We start from the raw sequence: 23,109 nt of genomic DNA, 5'->3' as shown, positions 1-23,109 counted from the left end.
TAAGAAGTCCGAAACCCAACGGTGCTGTCCCAACAAACTTTATAGATTTCTTCGAGAAATCTCGCGGAGATGCCGAATTCCGCCAATATTCCTGGCCAAGGAGTGCCACCGGAACAACAGCAGACAGAAGGTACTGGTCAGCAGCGAGAGAGCGATCTTAACCTCAACTTTGTCGCCCATCCAGTAGTATCGAACAAAAACGCTGCGGCTGTGAATGTTCCGAGTGGATCGACCACCACCCGTTCCCGCAAGAGCAGATCATCGAAGACTAGTTCCCGTGCTTTACGTGCTTCTCTCGATCTGCAGCGGCTCGAGGAGGAAAAGCGCCTAGAAAAGGAATTTCTCGCCAGGAAGTACGAAATCCTGCAGGCGCAGCTTGAGGATGGAGAAGGCAGTAGCAGCAGCGGCAGGACTCGTCGATCGTCCCATGGCAGTTCGCAGAGGACTCACGATTGGGTACAGAGCCAGATTGTCCCGACTACCAGCACAACCACCGAACCCCCAGTGATTCCCGTGGGTACTCAGTCTCGGACCGGCACAATACCCAAGGATTTCCCTCCAGCGGTCGCAGTGACAACTAGTGCCATGATCATGGATGAATCGAGTGTGCTGGACATGCGATCGTTATCCATCAACCTGAATACAGTGGATCAGGTGGCGCCGAAGGTACAGTGTGCAGCTAGTTCATCGTTCGCTCCAACCCGTCATCGGCTCGCACATCTGCTGGCTAAAAACACCGACCAAACGACTGCAGTAAACTGTGCAACCGATTGTGAAGGCGCAGTAGGTGGTTGCACAACAATTTCGACGGATCATCGTGCGTTGCCGACTGCGGTGAATTTCTCCATTTCGCCAACACGCACCCCGGAGGCTTTGATGGAGCAGCTAAGTGAGCTGCAACAGCGTGTGGACAGTTTCCAGCAACAGTTGTTGGCTAAGACACCTTGTCAAGGCCAGACCCTAGATCGACACCCGGACGAACCTCGGCACTTCCAGCCGACACAATCATCGACGGTGAATGTGCCAAAGCCAGCGCGCAAAGTTGCGTACGATCTGCCTACCAGCGACGGTAATAACAAAGTCACCAGCTCGGTAAGTCAAACGTGCTCCAATACTATTTCTGCATTTGTACCGCAATTGAATGTTTTGAGCTCGGTTGATCTGTCGCTACCGACACGAGCTGTTGAACAAATAAATAAAACACCCCCTCCGCCCACCGGGCCATGCTTACTTCCCCCCATTCTACCTTTCGTGCCGGCGCATATGAGTACACCTCAAGCCCATTCTACTCCCCCCTCCGTGCATACAGTTTCCTCTCCATTGTCTCCAATAATGTCGCCGATGGTTCCCGCATCTGCCCCCATCATCGCTCCCGTCTCCGCTGCCAACGATGTTGCTCGGCGGCAGCTATTCGGTCCAACCTCACAGCAACTCGCCGCCAGACACGTCGTGCCCAGAGAGCTCCCTGCTTTCACCGGTGATCCAGTCGAGTGGCCGTTGTTCCTGAGCTGCTACCAGAATACGACAGACATATGTGGCTATTCCGATGGCGAGAACCTGATGCGGCTGCAGCGGTGCCTAAAGGGAAACGCGTTGGAGGCAGTTCGAAGCCATCTGATGCATCCATCTTCTGTACCGTTAATCATCGACACGTTGAAAACGCTGTACGGACGTCCAGATCAAATCATCAACTCTCTACTTTCCAAGCTTCGCGCGACGCCGACCCCAAAATCGGAACACCTGGAGAGTCTGATCGGTTTCGGTTTGGCGTGCAAAAACCTTTGCAGCCACCTCCAAGCAGCGGGTCTACAGGACCACCTTTCGAATCCTCTGTTGCTTCAGGAGTTGGTGAGTAAGCTGCCAGCTACCCTCAAGTTAAACTGGTCGCTCTTCAAGCGGCAATATGCCATCGCAGATCTCACCACGTTTGGCAGCTACATGGACCAGATCGTGACAGCCGCCAGTGAAGTGACGTTTCTCAACGAAGCAGATGGACATCGTGGCAAGCAGGAGAAACTGAAGACAAAGGAGAAAATGTTCGTGCACACCTCTGAGGAGAAAGCAGTGGAAAGCGTTTCCGCCAACCGTCAGGAGGACAAGCCGAAACCCTGTGCGGCCTGCAAGAAGGACGGACACAGAATAAAGGACTGCCACTCCTTCCGGAAGATGCAACTTGCAGACCGCTGGAAACTAGTGCAAGAGCGATTTCTCTGTCGTCGCTGTTTGGGCTCTCATGGAAAGTTCCCATGCAAGGCAAGCAACTGTGGGGAGAATGGTTGCGAGGATCGTCATCACAAGCTTCTTCATCCAGGGAATCCACAATTATCCCGAGCAACCGACGCTCCAAAGAATACAAGCACGGTTACCGTTCATCGGCAGTTCCAGCAAGCTGTTCTGTTCCGTATTATTCCGGTGTCGCTACACGGAAATGGCAAAACCATCAGAACGTACGCCTTTCTCGACGATGGTTCATCCAAAACTCTGGTGGAAGCGCAGGTAGCAGAAAAACTTGGAGTCACCGGAGCCATACATCCACTCTGCTTGCAGTGGACCAGTGGTGTTGAACGAGTGGAAGACGATTCACAAGTGATAAAGCTGCAGATTTCCGGTGCAACGAACTCAACGAGGCTCGATTTGAAGGAAGTGCATACCGTTAAGAGTCTCAACCTTCCAGTGCAGTCGTTGGATTTCAGCCAACTTTCCGAACAGTTTCCGCATCTGCAAGGACTACCTGTCCACAGCTACACAGACGCCGTTCCTACGATCCTGATCGGTTTGGACAATTCCTTCGTGATGACAACCCGGAAAAGCAGAGAAGGAGCTAGAGGCAGCCCGATTGCAGCAAAAAGTAGATTGGGCTGGACAATTTATGGAAGCACATCCACAGAAGTTGAGCAGTCCGCTAACCAGCTATTCCACATTTCCATCCGTTCACCCGAACAAGAGCTCCACGACCTCGTGAAGGAGTTCTTCGCATTGGAAAGTGTGAATGCTACATCTTCTGCAATAGAAAACGATGACGATAAACGTGCCAGGCAGATCCTCGAAGCCACTACTGTACGGACGGAGTCAGGTCGATTCCAAACCGGCTTGCTTTGGAAATACGATCATGTGGAATTCCCGAACAGCCGGCCCATGGCGGAAAAGCGATTCCGCTGTCTCGAGCGTCGTCTAGCATCCAAGCCTGATCTATACGACAACGTGAAGACCCAGATCAGTCAATACCAAGCCAAGGGGTATGCTCATAAGGCGAGTCCAGATGAACTAGCTAGCTTCGATCCTAAGCGGACTTGGTTTCTGCCACTGAACGTTGTCACGAACCCGAGGAAGCCTAACAAGGTGCGACTAGTGTGGGATGCGGCCGCCAAAGTTCAAGGCCAGTCGTTCAATTCTGCTCTTCTGTCTGGTCCGGATTTTCTCGCACCGCTTCCGGCCGTTCTGTCTTCATTTCGCCAGTTTGAGGTAGCTATAAGTGCCGATATCTGCGAGATGTTCCACCAGATCTTGATTCGCCCTGAGGACCGGTCGGCTCAGCTATTCCTATGGAGAGACGATCCGTCCAAGCAATTCGAGGTGTTCGTCATGGACGTAGCGACGTTTGGCTCCACCTGCTCTCCTTCTGCAGCCCAGTACGTAAAAAATCGGAATGCCGAGGAGTTTGCCGACGAGTTTCCGCAGGCAGCGGAGGCGATAACGAAGCACCATTATGTCGACGATTTTTTGTGCAGTGTGGATACCGAACAGGAAGCCGTGGAACTTGCAGAACAGGTGAAGTTAGTGCACTCGAAGGCTGGATTTGTAATACGAAACTGGCTGTCGAACTCGAATCACGTTCTCACACGGGTCGGGGAACAACAAATGGAATCTGCAAAGAAAGTTTGGATTGATAAGTCTGCCGCGTACGAACGCGTTCTTGGCATGATCTGGAAGCCGGAACCGGATGTTTTCGTATTCCAAGGTGTGTTCAGGGAAGAAATCCAGGCTCTTCTTCTTGGTGACGTCGTTCCGACCAAACGAGAAGTTCTACGAACCGTGATGAGCATCTTCGACCCCATCGGACTGGTAGCCATCTTCGTAGTCCACGGAAAGGTGCTTGTGCAGCACATCTGGCGCTCTGGAATCGGTTGGGACGAACGCATCTCGGACGTACTTCTGGAGCAATGGCAGCGATGGATCAAATTACTGCAGCAGCTAGACCGAATCGAAATTCCACGTTGCTACTTCCCTGGCTACTCCTCTGAAGACTACGGGACTGCGGAGCTGCACATATTTGTGGACGCATCCGAAGAAGCCTTTGCAGCAGTGGCGTATTTCCGGATCGTCGAAGGAACAACAGTTCGATGCTCGTTGGTGTCGGCAAAAACGAAGGTTGCGCCTCTGAAGCTATTATCAATTCCCAGGTTGGAGTTGTCAGCAGCTGTTCTTGGCGCCAGGCTTTCAAAATCTGTTGTTGAGAACCACACGATTCCGATTAGGCGCAAAACGTTTTGGAGTGATTCCTGCACCTTCCTCTCCTGGTTGCGAGCAGATCCCCGAAAATATCGGCAATTTGTCGCATTCAGGCTAACTGAAATCCACGATCTCACGCAGGTCGATGAATGGCGCTGGGTGCCGTCTCGTTTGAATGTGGCCGACGAGGCTACAAAGTGGGGAAAAGGCCCCGATATCACTACTGGCAGTCGCTGGTTTCAAGCTCCAAAGTTCCTCTACGAGCACCCAGATTCGTGGCCCCAGCAAACAATGAAAGGCAACGAGTCGCCTGAGGAGCTTCGTCCGGTTCACCTTCATCACGACGTAGCCCAGGAACAACTGTTGCAGTTTAGGCGGTTCTCGAAATGGGAGCGCCTGGTCCACGCTGTAGCCTACGTGCACAGGTTCGTGTTCAACATTCGTTGCAAAGCTAAGAAGCAACCTACAAACTGTACGGAATGGCTAAGTCGAGATGAACTGCAGCGAGCGGAGACAACTATTTTCAAGCTTATCCAGCACGAAACTTTCGGGGACGAGATCGTAATTCTCAAGCGCAATCAGCAACTTCCTGCTGGTGAACAACTGCAGCTGGACAGGACCAGCAAGATTCGCAAGCTTTCTCCTTTTCTGGACGAGCAGGACGTCATGCGAATGGACGGTAGAATCGCAGGTGCACAGCAGGTTTCGTTCGACTTTAAGTTCCCAGTTATTCTGCCCAAGCGACACGGCGGCACTACACTTCTGGTCGATTGGTACCATCGGCAGTACAAGCACTGCAATGCGGAAACTGCGGTGAATGAAATGCGTCAAAGGTTCCACGTGTCGGAGATGAGAGTTGCCTTCAAGCAGGCCGGAAAGCTGTGTCAGTGGTGCAAAGTCTACAAGGCAGTTCCAGAAATCCCGAGAATGGCTCCATTGCCACAAGCAAGGACGGTATCGCACGTTAGGCCATTCACTTACGTCGGCGTGGACTACTTCGGGCCGATGTTGGTGAAGCAGGGACGCAGTGAGGTGAAACGTTGGGTCGCGTTATTTACCTGCTTGACCATACGCGCAGTGCATCTTGAAGTGGTGCACAACCTCACAACGGAGTCCTGCAAGATGGCGGTAAGGCGTTTCGTTGCACGGAGGGGGGCCCCGAGGGAAATCTTTAGTGATAGAGGAACGAACTTTGTGGGTGCAAACCGTGACCTCAAGATGGAACTCCAGCAGATCAACAGCAACCTCGCTAGTACCTTCACCAATACGGATACTCAGTGGCGTTTCAATCCTCCTTCCACGCCGCATATGGGGGGATCTTGGGAGCGCATGGTCCGGTCGGTGAAAGGCGCGCTGGCATCACTGTCTACTGGAGGCAAGCCGGACGATGAGACCCTTCGGACGCTCCTGGTGGAAGCGGAATCCATCGTAAATTCGAGGCCGCTGACGTATCTCCCAATCGACTCTGAGGAGCAGGAAGCTCTAACGCCAAACTGCTTCCTGATGCTGAGCACCAGCGGCGTCAACCAGCCGGCCAGAGAGCCGATCGAAGAGAGGGCGACAGCGAGGTGTAACTGGGACCTGTGCAACCAACTGTTGGACAGATTCTGGGCGCGGTGGATCAAAGAATACCTCCCAACGATCACCAAACGCACTAAGTGGTTCAAGGACTACAAACCCCTTCAAGTCGGAGATCTGGTGATTGTTGTGGAAGATCGAGTCCGGAATGGCTGGCTCAGGGGCCGAGTCGTACGCGTGTTTCCAGGACGGGATGGTCGAGTACGGAATGCAGAAGTTAACACAGCCAGTGCAGGAGTGCTGGTTCGATCAGTAGCGAAGTTGGCAGTTCTGGAAGTCGGAGGTAGTGCTGAAGTCGACTTCGAGCAATACGGGTCGGGGGATGTTCCGAACGACGAAAAACCAGCACCCCGGTGCGACAGGGTCACTCGATCCACGCACCGCAAACAGTAGCAGCGAACGAGCCAACGCATTGTTTTTGACAGCGAATTGAATTGTAATAAACCTACCTATATAACTACACACACAGAACACGTTAAAATTCTCTAAAGCTAGGACGTAACACAGTGAATTAAAGCTATTTTTTGTTAAATTGATTAGTTACCCTAGTTAAAATTGTTGGACAGTTTCTTAAACACATTCAGGACAAGAAATGTAAGTAAACACATAAAACAAACATGAACTTTAACATAATTAAAATCTAATAAATTTACAGCTATAAAGCTGACTCATGCACATGCAAAAACGGGTCATGCTCTAAGAAGTCCGAAACCCAACGGTGCTGTCCCAACACCTCCGGTGGCTCATGAAAATGCAGATGGCATACTGATAAGCCCTCCTTGATCTTCCCTACTTTAACGAACTTATTTACGTCGCCACAGGTAGCTGTTCCAAAGCTTCTCGTGTCCCTGCCGGCCCTTCCGTAGTCGAACGGCTGCGGTGGCCACCTGCTCCTCACACTGTTGTCGCAATGCCATGACGAGCTCTTCCGATTCAGTGATCTCGTCTAGGTTCCTGATCGTCAAACTCGTCAAAGTGCTGTAAGAGCCCTTATCTCGACCCCTTACCCGAGCAGGAAAAAATAGCTGAAGAATAATTTACTCAGGTATGGAAAACAGAATACCTACAACCTGAATGAGGTATTAAGTAGCCCTGCATAAGAGGTAAAATCGTCCCCTTAATGCTAGAACTAGGTAACTTGAAATTTGACGTTTTTGAGTTGAATATACCATTATATCGAGCTTTTTGAGCTCTTTAATATATCCGAAGACCAATGAAATACGATTATAGACGAGGAAAATATTCACCATTTTCAAAACTAGGTATCTCAGTGTAGAATACAAGAATTGAGTGCTATAACTAGGTAACTAAAAAAATCATATCTTTTTCCAACCGCACAAGTTAAAACCTATCGGACTCTTAGACGTGGAAATGTTACTTGTCATTCTTTTGTTAGTAGATTGAAAATCTACTACTGTTTTTCATTTTAGGCTTAACAACTTAAAATATTGTACTTGTATTGATTTAGCCAAAAACTGTGATTGTTCGTAGACGATTATTTCATGAACATTTTGAGGTGTCATGATACCTTACAGCAGGCATCCTAGCGAATTCAGTAATTACACGTTAATTCCAATGTGTGAACCCTTTTAAACTTGCATACTGCAACAAGAAAACCGAAAAGAATGATATCAATAGTGGTAAAAACTAGGTATCTCAGAACATCTCCTCCATTATTTATGTTGCATTTTGAGTGCTATAACTAGGTAACTCGACAATTTTTCAACCATTTTCTTTTTTTTATCAAAGGTTTAAACCAAAAAGTTAAAAACTTTTTCTTGTAGCAGAAAGAGCAGAAGCTGAATAAGCAATTAATGCTAAAAAATAATTATTTTAAAGGCTCCATACCTTTGGAACAGCTGCATGAAAAATTGTTAAATTTTCAAAGCCGTTTTTCTCAAAACTATGATTTTTGAGTTACCTAGTTCTAGCATTAAGGGGACGAAATACCTAAAATAATAACTGGTGTGTATTCTGTGCATAACGCGTGAATAATGACATCAGGTATAATCGGGGATTTTTCCATACAAATAGCGATTTTTCCATCATTGAATAATACCTCAAGCAGTCCTCAACACCAAACAAATAACTCATTGAGGTATTTTATCAATACCTACAAAATACCAAAATAGATTATTTTTAATACCTGGATAACCGACCAATACCTTGTCTTGGTATGATACCTTACTTTGGTATTCTCCAGTTATGTGTCAGTTATTCATTCCTGCTCGGGTAGCCAAGTACCGCCTCCACCAGATTTTTGAAGGCGGCGTCCTTGCGTTGCAGGCCGCGCTTGAGCTAAGTCCTAGTACCTAGACTGTTCGGTCTTGATGACGAGCGCGTCACCTTTCTTGCGCTTGGCACCTCCTCATTTACGCCTTCTTAGTTTGGCATCTCTACTAGCTACTAGCGATCAGGCTAAGGCCAGGGTGGCCTCTGCTGTACATAGTAGCCGCCTCCATTCCACTCGGTCCATGGCTGTTTGTCTCCAGTTCCGCACTCTGCGTAGGGTCCGCAGATCGTCCTCCACTTGGTCGACCCACCTAGCTCGCTGCGCTCCACGTCTTCTTGTTCCGGATGACTCTCGAGAACCATTTTAGTCGGGTTATCTCTGACCCCACCAAATAGCGGGTTTTCTTCTTCTTCCTTCGCTCAACTTTCGTTCAATGGGGGTCCTTCCCCATTGTTCGCCCTACTCTGTGGTTGCTGAAGGCCTAACAACCTTTTCAGGTCCACCTTTCCCTGCTTTCCAGGACATCTGCCTGGGGTCCGACTTACCGGCATTACAACCGACTTGCGGGGTTAGTATCTACTTAGCCTTGCAGGCACCGCCATACAGCTCCTCTCCTGACAGCTGCCTCACCCGCTTTCGCGAGTGCTTATCAAGTTGCATCCATCACACCTTTTGGGCTTCCTGCGAAAACGAAGGCCTCCGTCTGGGTAGACTTTGTAACCTTTGATTTCGACGGTTCTGCCGCCGCTGCAGTTTTCACGAGTCTCTCGTGATCTTGCTTAGTATCGTCCATCGACTGACGAAGTCACAACAGGGCCGTTTTCGGGTCCTTACTTATGTTGTACTTCGTGGATGCAAAGTCGATGATCTTGCCAAGCTGCTGCTCAGCCACCTCTATCGCAGAAAGCCAAGCTCTTTTTTGGTTGTTAGCCTTCACCAACCATGCTTCGCCAAATATCTCCCCCGGCAGGCTAGCTGGGGAAAAAAATTGGAGCCACTAACACTTGATGTTGCCACCAACGGACTACCATGCAACGCCCAGTAGCACAGCCGGAAACTTTTCCTGACAGCCGCGGCGGGAATCGAACCCGCGCTCCTCAGTATGATGCGACTAAGGGCTTGGTGACACTAGCCGCACGACCACGGAGCCACACAATTTGATACTCAGTTACGACTTGAAACCTGATTCCCGGTGGACTTCAGTTACTTTCATCGCCAGTTTGACCTCCTCTTCTTCGGTGTTGACGCTATCCAAATAGTTGTCGACATGATGCTTGTTTTTGATAGCTATCGTTTGCCTTAGAAAGTCTCGTTTCGTTCTCAGTTTCGTTGAGAATGTTCACGTACTGTGATACAAAACACCTCAGAACAATAATAAAATCAAAATAAAATGTTTAAGGTTTTATGGCGGTGTGCATAGGCGCCAACTTGTGACGTAGTTGGGGGGGCGAAGCTCTCAAAAATTGGACAACATTCAAGTTTTTTCAGCTTAATGCACTAGTTTTCACGTAAATATGCCTTAATAAGCTAAACTGCGTCGATATTTTCCGTATTTGATTGGTTTTGAGAGGCCCAGGGTTGTTACGAGAAGGGTGTAAAAAAATCCGCGCCAAATCCGCGCGTGCTAAATTTGAATCCGCGCCAAATCCGCGCGATACTGGAAATAAATTCGCGCCAAATCTGCGAGAGCATGAAGGTATTTTTTTCTTTCTTCATGTTATTGAAGGAATCCATGAATTCCATTAAACTGGAATGGACTAGTTGAGTGCTGGATGAAGAATAAACATTTGATTCGTAAATCAACGCAAGTCATGCTTTCTGAAAGTGAGTTTGAAGACATTTCGGCAAAACTCTCATTATGTTTTTTCCTAAAACATTTCTTAAAGATTCATTGGGCGATTTTTGAAAAGAATTTTCTAGACAAAATCTCAGGAGAAACATTCCAGTTCTTGGTAGTGTATTTGTAACTGGAGTGTAACTGGAGAAATTTTATAAGAAACAAAAAAAAAATCTTTGAAATAAAGAGAATGGAACTTTCTTGGCTTTCTTTGAGTATTACTGAATATTTTTGGAGACAGTAACACGAACATTTTTTTAAAAGAATTTTAGAAACCAGTATGAATTTGAGTAGTATACTCATTAAAAATTCTCATAAGATCACTTCGAACTTTTTTTTAGTGATGTCTTTGTAGTAAACTATTGTTTTCACTGAGGAATTTTTCAAGGAGAATACCTGGCAAAATTGCCGGGGCCCGTGGCGCAGTGGTTACACGTTCGCTTCATAAGCGGGTGGTCATGGGTTCGATCCCAGTTCCGGCACTTCGTCAGTTGCTCTTCCCCCCGAGTGCTTGACCCTCTTCTGAACTCCATAGCTCATACGGACCCGGATAATTGGATATCGGCGAACGGCAACCCATAATGGACGACCCCCAATCGGACTGGAAAAGGAACAACAGCTACACATCATTTCGTCCCCTTAATGCTAGAACTAGGTAACTCGAATTTTGACGTTTTTGAGTTGAATATACCATTATATCGAGCTTTTTGAGCTCTATAATATATACAAAGACCAATGAAATACGATTATAAACGACGAAAATATTCTTCATTTTCAAAACTAGGTATCTCAGTGTAGAATACAAGAACTGAGTGCTATAACTAGGTAACTGAGAAAATCATATCTATTTCCAATCGCACAGGTTAAAATGTATCGGATGCTTGGACGTGGAAATGTTACTAGTCATTCTCTTGTTAGTATATTGAAAATCTACTACTGTTTTACATTTTAGGTCTAAAAACTTAAAATATTTTACTTATATTGATTTAGCTCAAAACTGTGATTGTTCGTAGACGAATATTTTATGAACATTTTGAGGTGTCATGTGGTGATATAGCAGGCATCCTAGCAAATTCAGTAATTACACGTTAATTTCAATGTGTGAACCCTTTTAAATTTGCATACTGGAACAAGAAAACTAAAAAAATGGTATCAATAGTGGTAAAAACTAGGTATCTCAGAACGTCCCCTCCATTATTTATGTTGCATTTTTAGTGCTATAACTAGGTAACTCGACATTTTTTCAACCATTTATTGTTTTTATCAATGGTTTAAACCAAAATAGTTCAAAACTTTTTCTTGTAACAGAAAGAGTAGAAGCTGAATAACCAATCAATGCTGAAAAATAATCATTTTAAAGGCTCCATACCTTTGGAACAATTGCATGAAAAATGGTAAAATTTTCAAAGTCGTTTTTCTCGAATCTATGATTTTCGAGTTACCTAGTTCTAGCATTAAGGGGACGATTTCATCATCGTGCTCATCATTCTACCAAGGACAGGGTAGAAAAGTGAAAGCAGCACAAAGGCAAACCAGTTCAAGGATCGGTTTATTCGCCTCACTCCATTCATATTCACTCCTCTTTGCTGAAGCGAATCGAGAAAGATGCAGCAAACGGATCGTCGTGATCAAACACGCAACCCCATCACCAGTGGGAAGCGATGAGCCATCTGCTTGACATGAATATTCGTTGCCATTCGTCGCAGTTTGGATCGCAAGCGAATGAATGAATGGCGAATGGTGAAGAATACTTGTGAGCGATCGAAGCGGCTATTATCATAAGTAGAAGAGAATTTCTGCATGTAATGCATACATTTTTACTGTATTGTCGCTGAAATGCTAGATTAGCAAAGAAAATAATTCGAAAACATCAATAATTCGTATGCACAATATCAATCGCATCACTCACGAATCGCATTCGCTTGCGATGCGAATGTGGACGAATGAATAATTTCTAAGCGTGGCTTCCCACCGTTCGCCGGAGTTTGCTGTCGTCGCTGACAAGCACACACATGAACTCAAGCGACAACCGTTCGCTGCTGACTGTCTTCGAATGGGGAAGAAGATGAAAAGTGGAAATCAGGAACCCTGAACCAGTTCGATATAGTAGAATAAGAATATAATAGAATACATTTAGGCGCTGTACAAAGTGTAGGCGCAGCCGCCAATTGGAATCGCTCAGGTAGTTCCCTAGTGGACAAAAGAGCTGTAAATAGGTAAAGTGGTTAAGAATAAAAATAATCCTGGGAACACATGAGAAAACGTCCCTTAAAATGAGTTATCACTGGAAAAATCCTAGAAGGACAGTGTTGACAATTTTTAAAATTTACTTGCTACAGGGTTTTCCTGGATTTTTAAGGAGTTTCTCCAAGAATTCCTGCATAAATATATCCAGGAATGCCTGCAGAGATCCCCCAGAGTTTTTCGCCAAAGTTTTTACTAGCAGTTTCCTCTAGGATTCCCTTCAAGAGATTTTTTTCCGAAATAATCTAGGGATTTATCTAGAAATCTCTTTTCAAAATATATAGCTGGTGCCTTTCAAAATTGTACCAGTAATTCGGGCAGATTACTATTACCCTTCCGGCTTCCGATGAACGGATATCTTTCGGATATTACATCCAAAGGCACACCGCTGCCGGCGGCGGATGATACGTTACGTCTGGGACGAATGTGGACTATGCAGTGGGCTCATAGTTACGATAAAACGGAGCATAGCTAATTCCCAGAAGAAGGCACAATATAGCGACCGAAACGTCGGATTAAAGCTTAAGAATCCGTTTTTGAGTTATTCCTCAAAAGACTGAACGCCATTTGGCCATACCTCCCAACATAACCAACAGTCGAAATACGAAGGAATTGTAAGAAACAATTTTTTTTTTGAGAAACTTGAACCTGAGAGAACTTGAAAGTTGAATAAAGATGCACATCATACCCGCAATGGAAATATTGGAGGAATCGTTGCACAATTTCTTCAGAGAAATATTTTGAAGAGCTGATGAAATTCGTAGACGATTGCCGTAAACCAAAACGAAAACTTGCTCCAAATTCTTCACTAGTAGGATGTTGCGGTCAATGTGACCCAGTCAGGCACGCTGAACGTACACTACGCTATCGTGGTGCGAAAATTCTAACATCTTAGGAGGGCTAAACAAATATTTACTTTTCATAATTTTTAATTCAAGTGCCGATAATCATTCAAATATTTCGCTGTACACACCACAAAAATCATTTCCGCGCCAAATCCGCGCGAGGGCTAAATTCCATGGGTAAATCCGCGCCAAATCCGCGAAAATCGCGAAATCCGCGGAATTCGCGAAATCCGCGCTGTTGTAACAACCCTGGAGGCCTCGCCCCCCCAACTACGTCACAAGTTGGCGCGTATGGCGGTGTGTAAAACCTGCTACAAGACTAATTAGTTATCAAAATGTTACATTGAAGAGGTTCTCCCGTTCTTTTGCAGCAACGCACGCCACGCTAACATCCCTTTTCTTCCTTGGTAATCGAAAGGACGTGGCCAGTGTCGTTATTAACTTGAAATTTTCGAGGTTGCGCCTTGAAGACGACAAGCTATTCCTACGATTTGTTGATTGATTATTTTTGAAATTTCGTTTGTTCTGTCAATCACGGAGTAGCAAATACGAATTATACAGTTATCTATTGCTATTGAAATACGACTGTATGGTTGAATCTCTCGATTAACGGCTACGCAGTCTTGGGATTTAAAAAACGAGTTGTTTTATTCACCCGACGTTTCGACACGGGGATAGTGTCTTCCTCAGGGGGGAACTGTAATTGGTACATATTTGGGTTTTGAACAATTTTGTCTTAACATAAATTTGCTTAGTTACTTACATAATTACTATCGTTTTTTGTCAATTGTTTTGTCTAACTGTAACTGTCCCTTTTTGTGTCGTTTTTGGTACATGCTGTAAAGTGGGTGTGCGGTTTATCAATTAATTATGTCCTTTAAAACTATAACATTAAAATATCTTACACTTCGGAATCACTTTCAGTTTAACGGTTTTTTGGCAATGGCGAAAATTTTCCCTCTTTAGCATACCCCCTTATTCGGACCGTTCATTTTGGTATCGGTGATGCCCTATCGGAATAATCTAACTTTCGTCTAAATTATTATCGTTTCTCGATTTGTTGTGTTTGTCAATGTTCCTAATACTGTGTAGTATCCCTGCGTATGTCGTACTTAGCCTGTCTATGTCTGTTCTTTTATTGACTGTGTGTTCTGTGTTAGCAATTTGGCACATTTCTAGGAATGGAAGTGTGGATTGTTTGTGACTGTGGTCTACAATTTGTGTCTGGTCTAGGTTGAATCGATGGTTATGGTCTACGCAATGTTGTATTAGTGCGGTTGTCGCTTCAACTAATGCGGTGGTCGCTGTTTCAGTGTTTGTGTTGTCATTAATCATTTTGTCCAGTTTGTTTACATTTGATCTGTGTCCAGCTAATCTACGGTGCAAATTATTTCTCGTCATACCAATATAGCAGTTGTTGCAGTCGTTACAGGGAATTTTGTATATAACATTACTAATCTCTTCTTTTCTTTTAGGATATTTAACTTTGGTGTGGAGATCGTTAATTGTACGTTGCTGTCTGGTCGTAATGGAAATGTCGGGATAGTCTTTGGCAAGGATTTTTGTTATTCGTTGGGATAAAGTTGGTATGTAGGGGAGGGATCTGTATGTTTTTTCTTGTTCTGTTTCAGGTTGACTTGGGTTTACTTGCATGTTGGCGTCGAGGATGGATCCTGTGGTTGTCTGATGATCGATGCATGGTTCTGTTTGGTTGGTTGGTCGGTGGTTATCAATTTCGTCGATTGGATTGTCGTCTCTGGATGTCGTCTGTGTATGGGATTCGTGCAGTGCTGGCATGATTGCTAATTGAGGTGGTGGCTGGCTGTGGCTGTTTCTGATGATGGTGGTGGCGGCTGGTGGCGGTGAGGGTTGATCGGGGGTGGGTGGTTGCTGGCACGATGGTCGGCTGGGGGGATTGTTGTTGGGCGGCGAATCTTCATTCTGGTGAATGTTGACGATTGATGAAGTTGGGTGGTGTTTTGTAGTGTACAGCTGCAGCAGGCGGTTAATCAGTGACTTTGGATATCCATTCTTACGAAGATGTTGGTGGATTACTGCCGTTATTTCGTCCAACGATTTGTTCCGTGTGAGTGAGAAGACCCTATGAATGAAGTTTTTCGCTACATTCATTTTGTGTTTTGGTTGGTGGAACGACTTGAAATTCAGCATTCTTCCTGAAGCAATGGGCTTGGCGTACCATTCCGTTGTTAACGTCTGGTCCGCGTTTCTTATTACGGTCATATCTAAGAACGCTAGTTTCCCATCCTGCTCGGTCTCTATGGTGAATTGTAGCCTAGGTTCTACCCCATTGAATGCGTCTAGCACTTGTTGCTCCATATTCCGCGGGATTACCATGAAGATATCGTCCACGTATTTCCAGAAGATTGTAGTCTCGAAAGGTAGAGAGCTCATAGCTTTAGTGATGACTGAATCTAGGACGATATCTGCGGCGATTGGTGAAAGAGGACTTCCCATTGCTGTTCCATATATTTGTTTGAAGAATTGTCCTTCGAAACAAAAGTAGCTCGCCCCCATACAATACTCCACTATTTCCAAGAATAAATCTAGGTTGATATCTGTTGCCACTTCGCTCCATCGTTCGATTATGTTCCTGATCACCAAGTGCCGTGGTACATTGGTGAACAGTGAAGTGACATCGAGAGAGATCATGATGTAGCCCTCCGGAAGCTTGGTGCCATTGACTTCTTTACAGAAATCGAACGAGCTGTATGTGCTATACTGACTACGAAGCGAAGATTGGAGTATATTAGCCACATATCTAGCCAGCTTGTATGTTGGAGCTGTTATGTTGGGGATGACCGGGCGGAGTGGGAGGTTTTGTTTGTGGGACTTCGGCTGACCGTATATCCTAGGGCATATAGCGTTGTTTGAGGTCAGATCGCGAGCCAATCTGTGGTCAATAAGTTTAGTAAAATACGTGTTATCTCTTTGATCGTTTATTAGGGAATGAACGGCTTAAGTCAACTGTCAAAGTCCTTCCTAAGTCATGGCCTACTTAAGATTGGGAGTAGCTTAGTAATTAATGTAGGTACTCAACATTGTACACTTCTTCATACTACATTCGGTCATCCTGACTCGTCGATGTCCTCATCGACGCTATAATTAGAGAGTAATCTGGTATCTGTGAGCCATTTTCTCATATTATTCGGTGAACAAACGGAGCTGAATGGAAGATTTGAAACTTGAAACCCGTCAATGTCAATAACAAGGTATCGATCATTTGGCAAAATTTTCTTTATAACATAAGGACCTTTAAACTTCTTAGACAATTTATTATCTACATTGCATTTTATAACGACAAAGTCGCCTTCTTTATAATCTGAAACTGCTTTTCGTTTTCTGTCCACCATTTCCTTATTATAAGACTGTAGTTTTAAAATATTGTCTTTTGCTTGTGCTCTTATTTCTGATAGATCTAAATTTTCTGAAGGAAGCTGATTATTTTTCACAAACACTTCTAAGTTATTGCTTTCATTATTAATATTGTTCTGATGTGTACCAAAAAGCAATATACTTGGAAAATTTTTGATTGCTCTATTATACGTATTGTTATAAACATATTCTAAGTTTGGAAGCAAATTATCCCATTTGAGTTTTGTATCATCAATTAACTTAGCTAGCATCGGAGTAAGTGTTCTATTCATTCTTTCAGCTTGGCCATTAGCTTCAGGAGTATATGAAGCTGTTCTGATATGCTCAATATGTCTGTCCGCACAAAACTTTTTGAAAATTGTAGACGTGAAGCAACTACCTCTATCAGTTATAATTCTCAATGGTTTACTGTAGTGATTCATATATAAAAACAAATTATCAATAACTTCTTTAGTGTTCGTTGTTTTAGTAGGATATAGTTTAACATATTTGGTAAATCCATCAACAATTACTAGAAAAAATTTAAAATTTTTCGATGATTGTAGCTGAATTGGGCCATAATGGTCTATATGGATTGTGTGAAATGGATTTTGACCTTTGTCAATATTTTTTAGATACCCTTCCTTCTTTGAATCTGACGGACTATAAAATATGCAACTCAAGCAGTTGTTTATATATTTCTTTACAATTTTTCTCATACCCGAGAACCAGTAGAATTTCTTTATTTCTATCATTGTTTTTTCAATTCCTATATGACCTAATTTATCATGACAAATTCGTATAATATTGTTATACATTGTTTTAGGTACAACCAATAAAAGCTTTCTATTATCTTTTCTAAACAGTATTCCATTCTTCAATTCAAAATTTGGAAATGTATTAGACTCTAAATGAATTTTGATATTTCTTATCTTCTCGTCTTGTTCTTGTGCTAAAATTACATTCCTTTCAATGTCCTCTGTATCTAGCAAACATATTTCATGTTGTTTCGTTTGAGTTGGCTTTTGTGTTGCTGTATGCCTTTCAGCCTCACCCATTGTTAATCTGCTCAAAGCATCTACATGTTGCATTTTAATTCCATCTCTGTACTCTAAACTATAATTGTAATTTTCTAAGAACATTGCCCATCGACTTATTTTGGGGTTTATTTCTTTTTTAGCTAACGTTTGTGCCAAAGCATTACAATCTGTAAAAATTTTGAATTTTATACCTGACAGATATACATGGAATCGCTTTATAGAATGAACTACAGCCAAAGTTTCTAGCTCAAAGCTATGTAATTTGTTTTCATACTCATCTGTTTTCTTGCTAAAGAAACTAACTGGATGATAATGTCCATTTTTTTGTTTTTGTAGCAAAATTGCTCCAAATCCGTAAGAGCTCGCATCGCAATGTAATTGAGTTTCAGCTTTCGGATCATAAATCGCCAAAACTGGAGCTGACAACAATTTATCTCTAAGAAGCTCAAAAGCGTTAATTTCAGGTTCATTAAAAACAAACACAACATCTTTTCTCAATAAATTGTACAAAGGTCTAGCAATCGATGCAAAATTTTGGATGAATTTTCTGAAATAGCTTGTCAATCCTAAAAACCGTTGAACGTCCTTTGAATTTTTAGGTAATGGAAATTTTGAAATGGATTCGATGTGTGACTTACTTGGCTTTCTGCCAAATTCATTGATCGTATAACCTAAGTAATCTATTTCATTCAAACAAAATTTACACTTTTCAAGATTTAACTCCAATAAATTATTACTCAAAATTTGCAACACTCTACCTAATGTTTCAAAATGTTCTTCCATTGTTACTGAAGCAATTAAAATATCATCAATATAAACAACTATCTTGCCTTCATCAATAAGAGGTTTGAAAATTTTATTAACAAATCTTTGAAATACAGCTGGTGCATTACACAGACCAAAAGGAACCCGTAGGTATTCATATTGTCCAGTTGGTGTTACAAAAGAAGTATATTTGGTACATTCAGAAGCAATTTTAATTTGATGAAAACCAGATTTCAAATCCAAAATTGTAAATACTGACTTATGTTTAAGTTTATCAAATATATCTTCTATTAACGGTAGAGGATAATTGTCGCGATATGTATCTTTATTTAATTTTCGGTAATCTATACATAATCTTATATCATCGCCTTTCTTTGGAATAACAACTATGGGGCTAGCAAAAGGTGAATCACTTTCTCTAATAATTCCTGATTTAAGCAATTTATCAACTTCCTTGTTTACTTTAACTTTATCATTCTGAGAAAGTCGTCTTGGTTTAAAGTGAAATGGTGCACCAGATTTAAGCATAATTTTCATTTCATAATCAATTTCCGGACGGGTTGGTCGAATGAAGTTGAAATAATTCTTTTCCAAAATATTATTCAAAGTTGCCAAATGAGCTTTACCAATGTCACCTACATTTTCAATAGATTTCAAATTGCAAATAGTATCCATAATTTTTACCTTATTTTCAGCTCCACTTGAATCACTTTCCATAGCAGGAGATTGAAATATGCGAATTTGGCTGTTTTCAATAATCGTTTTCAAACCAGGATCAAAAATGACATCTCTGCCAATTATTGCATCATATGAGAATATTGCCGAATCAGGAACCACCAAAAATTGAATTCTGAAAAATAGATTTAGAATTTTTACATTAGAAACAAATCTACCCACAATCTTTAGTCCAGATCCTCCTATACCCTTAAAAGATCTATTACAATTATAAGGAAAAATATTCCCATGTTTTACTAAACCAAGGCGTATAAGACAAACTGGACTGCCTGTGTCGAAAAGTGCTTGCAAATCAATTTTTAAATCTGTTAATTGTATAGCTACTAGTCCGTCATGTTCTATGTCTATAGTCTTCTTTTCAAATTTTTGATTGGATTCGACCGTTGAAATTTTTGTCGGTTTCTCCTTGCCAGTTGTTTTCTTGTAATCAGGGATCCTTCCGAATGTTTCTCCTCTAAAGGCCTCTGAGCGTTGATTTCTTGACTTCCGGCAGCTTCTTGCGATATGCCCAGGTAAATCACAGTTATAACAAACGGGAGTACGAACACGTCTTCGGCTTGGAAGATGAATTGCTTGAAAGGCTTTCAGTAGATTTGCAACTGTCGAAAATCCACTAATTTTGGCTTGATTTTTCAAACGTTGATCCGGAATCCCATCTATTACGTAGTCAATCAATTCAGTTTCGTGTAGCTTCAACGGCATGGCTAGATTTCTTTTTGACACAAAGTATTCCAAAAATATTTCTCCAGGACTCCATCGACGAAATTCTAGTTGCTTTCTTGTTTCAAATAAGCTTGTATGAATCATGAACGTCATCTTGATTTGGTTGATAACTTCTAGGTAACTCATCTTGAACAACTCCGGTTTTGTTGATAGCCAAGTCTTCGCATTACATCGTAGGTGTTTGAAAATCAGCAATTTCATTATTTCTCCTTCAATATTGAATGTTCTTCGCGTTTGCTCCACAATGTTGGTAAAATATTGGACTTCTTCATTTGGTGATCCCGAAAAAAATGGTAAAATGGCGGACAGTTCATCTAACTTGATCGATCGATTTATTTCTTCTTTCAGTTCTTCTACTCCATTACAGCATTGACTTTCTGCTCGAGAATCTCCTCGTCGACCGGTATTTCCATTCGCAGCTTCCGTTAATCCTGAGTTCAGCGTATCGGACTTGTTATTGACATCTTGAGAAGGAAGACCTCTTCCGATATTCTCCAGTGCTTCAACTTCCGACCGCGAGTGACTCCACAGGAACATGGTTGTATCCCACTTCTGATACTTTAGTAAAATACGTGTTATCTCTTTGATCGTTTATTAGGGAATGAACGGCTTAAGTCAACTGTCAAAGTCCTTCCTAAGTCATGGCCTACTTAAGATTGGGAGTAGCTTAGTAATTAATGTAGGTACTCAACATTGTACACTTCTTCATACTACAATAAGCTTCAGGTTTTGAAGTCTTTTGACTATGCTGTTATTCCCCTTTTGGTAGCTCGATGTGGGGTCAGCTCGTACTTTTGCGTATGTGGATGTGTCGTTCACCAATGTTCGCATTTTTTGGTCGTAATCTTCTCGCATCATGATGACCGTCCTATTATTGCTGTGTGCATTCAAAATGCAAATATCAAATGCGGGAGCACCAAATGCGGTAAGATTTTCTAACAAGTAACCCGATGTCAGTGGGAGCTTTCGAATCTTAAGTTGGCGGTGATATTGGCTATGTTTGCTACGTTGCCTTTGGTAACATGTGTTACCGCGTTTCAAGCGCATTTGGGCACCGTTTGCATCTTGAACGCACACAGCAATACCTTTGTCGGCAGACAAAACGCAGATCTCGGGGTGTTCTCGTAGGTAGCTTTTTGTCGCTTTGGAAGCCGCTACACAGAACTTGGTCGTGCTATCGCGTACCTCCACCATCGAGTGGAAACCATGAATGAAATTTTGTGTTACATTCACGATTTGGCACCGATTTCTGTCCTGCACGTCCTTTTCGGTGTTCGTGAGCAAGACTCTTTCCACGTCAGCGAAAAGGTGGTAGAAAGGCACTTGCGCAAGCGATGTGGTGGGATAGTAATTATGTAAGTAACTAAGCAAATTTATGTTAAGACAAAATTGTTCAAAACCCAAATATGTACCAATTACAGTTCCCCCCTGAGGAAGACACTATCCCCGTGTCGAAACGTCGGGTGAATAAAACAACTCGTTTTTTAAATCCCAAGACTGCGTAGCCGTTAATCGAGAGAGACAGTTATCTATGTTGATGCTGACATAACTTTCCCCAATCAATTGTTCAGACTCTACCTGTCCAGTTCGATACAAATCATCATTAAAATCAAACGCAGAACCTATTCCCAATTCACGTTCGCCCAACACAATTCACTGCTCCCATTATTCAACCTAACCGCAAAAGCATAATTTGTACAAAACTTTATTTAGTACTTGACAGCTAAACCGAGAACTGCGGTGACGACCTCCGGGTTCTGGAAATTTCCAATGCCGACGACACCATTTGCAACCATTCAAGTGTGTTGTTCGTACCATGTTACCACGAATCCATAGGCAAAGGAGTAAAGTGGCCGCGGTGCGATGGAACACACCAACCAACCAACCAATCAACCAACCAAACGCACTCGTAATGTGATTGTGTTTGTCTGCGAGTCTGGGGTAACTCCACTTTTCATGGAAACCAAAGCAGCAAAGCAGCCAACCAAACCAAACGTCGGCAGTGAAATGTAATTTGCATATTGGACCACTCTGCGTTCTCCATCCTTCGGAACACGCAGAGATCGGGCACTAGACTTGGTGGTCGGCGGACGCGTTTGGTCGAATGTTTCATATCTATGGAGCAGCGCAACGTAACCCACGTTCTGAATGTTTATGAGCTGTCTGCTCTCTGCTCGCTGCTAGGACCTCTGTGGTTCAGTATTTGGGGGGAATTGGTAATAAATTGACCAATCCAACGTTTTAAAATATTCAGTTTTCTGGCACATACAATCGCAATAGACAGGGGTTTGAGGGAAAATGGTTGATCTGATCTTATACCTGAGCTGGATGTTATCGTTAACGTTTTCCTGAAGATTGTATTTCACCCCAATCTCCCGTCTAGTATTGCCAGCTCCAGTTGGCATCCTGGTGCAGCAGTCGTTACCGGAGCGCCATCATCGTCATCGAATTGGTACGACGACCAGACCGAGATGCAATGAGCGTAATTATTTTAAATCATAATTAAAATTTTCAGTGTCGAATCGTTTCGATAAATTATGAAGGCAACATGCCAAACGCGAATGAGTTCGGTTGGCTGGCCATCGTAGTTTGCGATACCGTTTCGCGTGATGATATTTCAGTCCAGGGGGAACACCGTTGAAAATTATAACGAAAATCGAAACACGACTGCACTGATGCGGTGCTGTCATGCGAAGAAAAATTTCGATTGCAGGTGCCGGGCCAATCATTTCGATTTGGTTAGCATTATTGATTTTGGATTTGTTGAAATTGATGACATACTTTCGTGATTTTTTCCCTTTATATTGAACCATCTCTACTGTTTTTGCTTTTCTCGTACACTAAGTGTACTGAAAGGCTATATGTTCACTCCAAAAATGACTTTTTGATAGAAGGCTCGGAGGGTCGAGTCACATATACCAATCAACTCAGCTCGACGAATTGAGGTGATGTCTGTGTGTGTGTATGTATGTGTGTGTGTGTGTATGTGTGTGTGTGTGAGTATGTGTGTGTACAAAATAAACTCACATAATTTTTTGACAGTAAACCTCAACCGATTTTAATGACCGACGGTTCATTCGACGCGGAATCTGGTCCCATTGTTTCCTATTGAAAATGGTTCAGATCGGTCCAGCCGTTCCGGAGTTATGGCCATTTAGGTGTTCCGGATCGGTACCCCAGGGAGGGGCCAGATATGAAAATGCTACAAAACCATGCATGCGACATATCAAACCACGGCTATTTCGATAACCTGACGAACGGTAAGCAGGAAAATACTCTCAGTCCATA

General features: G+C 43.2%; 2 protein-coding genes across 2 annotated transcripts in view; both read left to right on the top strand.

The window, feature by feature from the left end:
* Positions 1 to 23,109, top strand: part of LOC109422198 (uncharacterized) — a 501,985-nt gene that overhangs the window by 134,762 nt on the left and 344,114 nt on the right. The window lies entirely within an intron of this gene.
* Positions 70 to 6,420, top strand: LOC134290692 (uncharacterized). Its single transcript, XM_062857869.1, has one exon. The coding sequence runs from the start codon at positions 70 to 72 to the stop codon at positions 6,418 to 6,420; it is 6,351 nt and encodes a 2,116-aa protein (XP_062713853.1).

Source organism: Aedes albopictus, chromosome 3 (assembly GCF_035046485.1).
Source record: "Aedes albopictus strain Foshan chromosome 3, AalbF5, whole genome shotgun sequence".
NCBI classification, from domain to species: Eukaryota; Metazoa; Arthropoda; class Insecta; order Diptera; family Culicidae; genus Aedes; species Aedes albopictus.
Note: the sequence above shows the minus strand (reverse complement) of the source record. Positions and strands in the feature narration are given on the sequence as shown.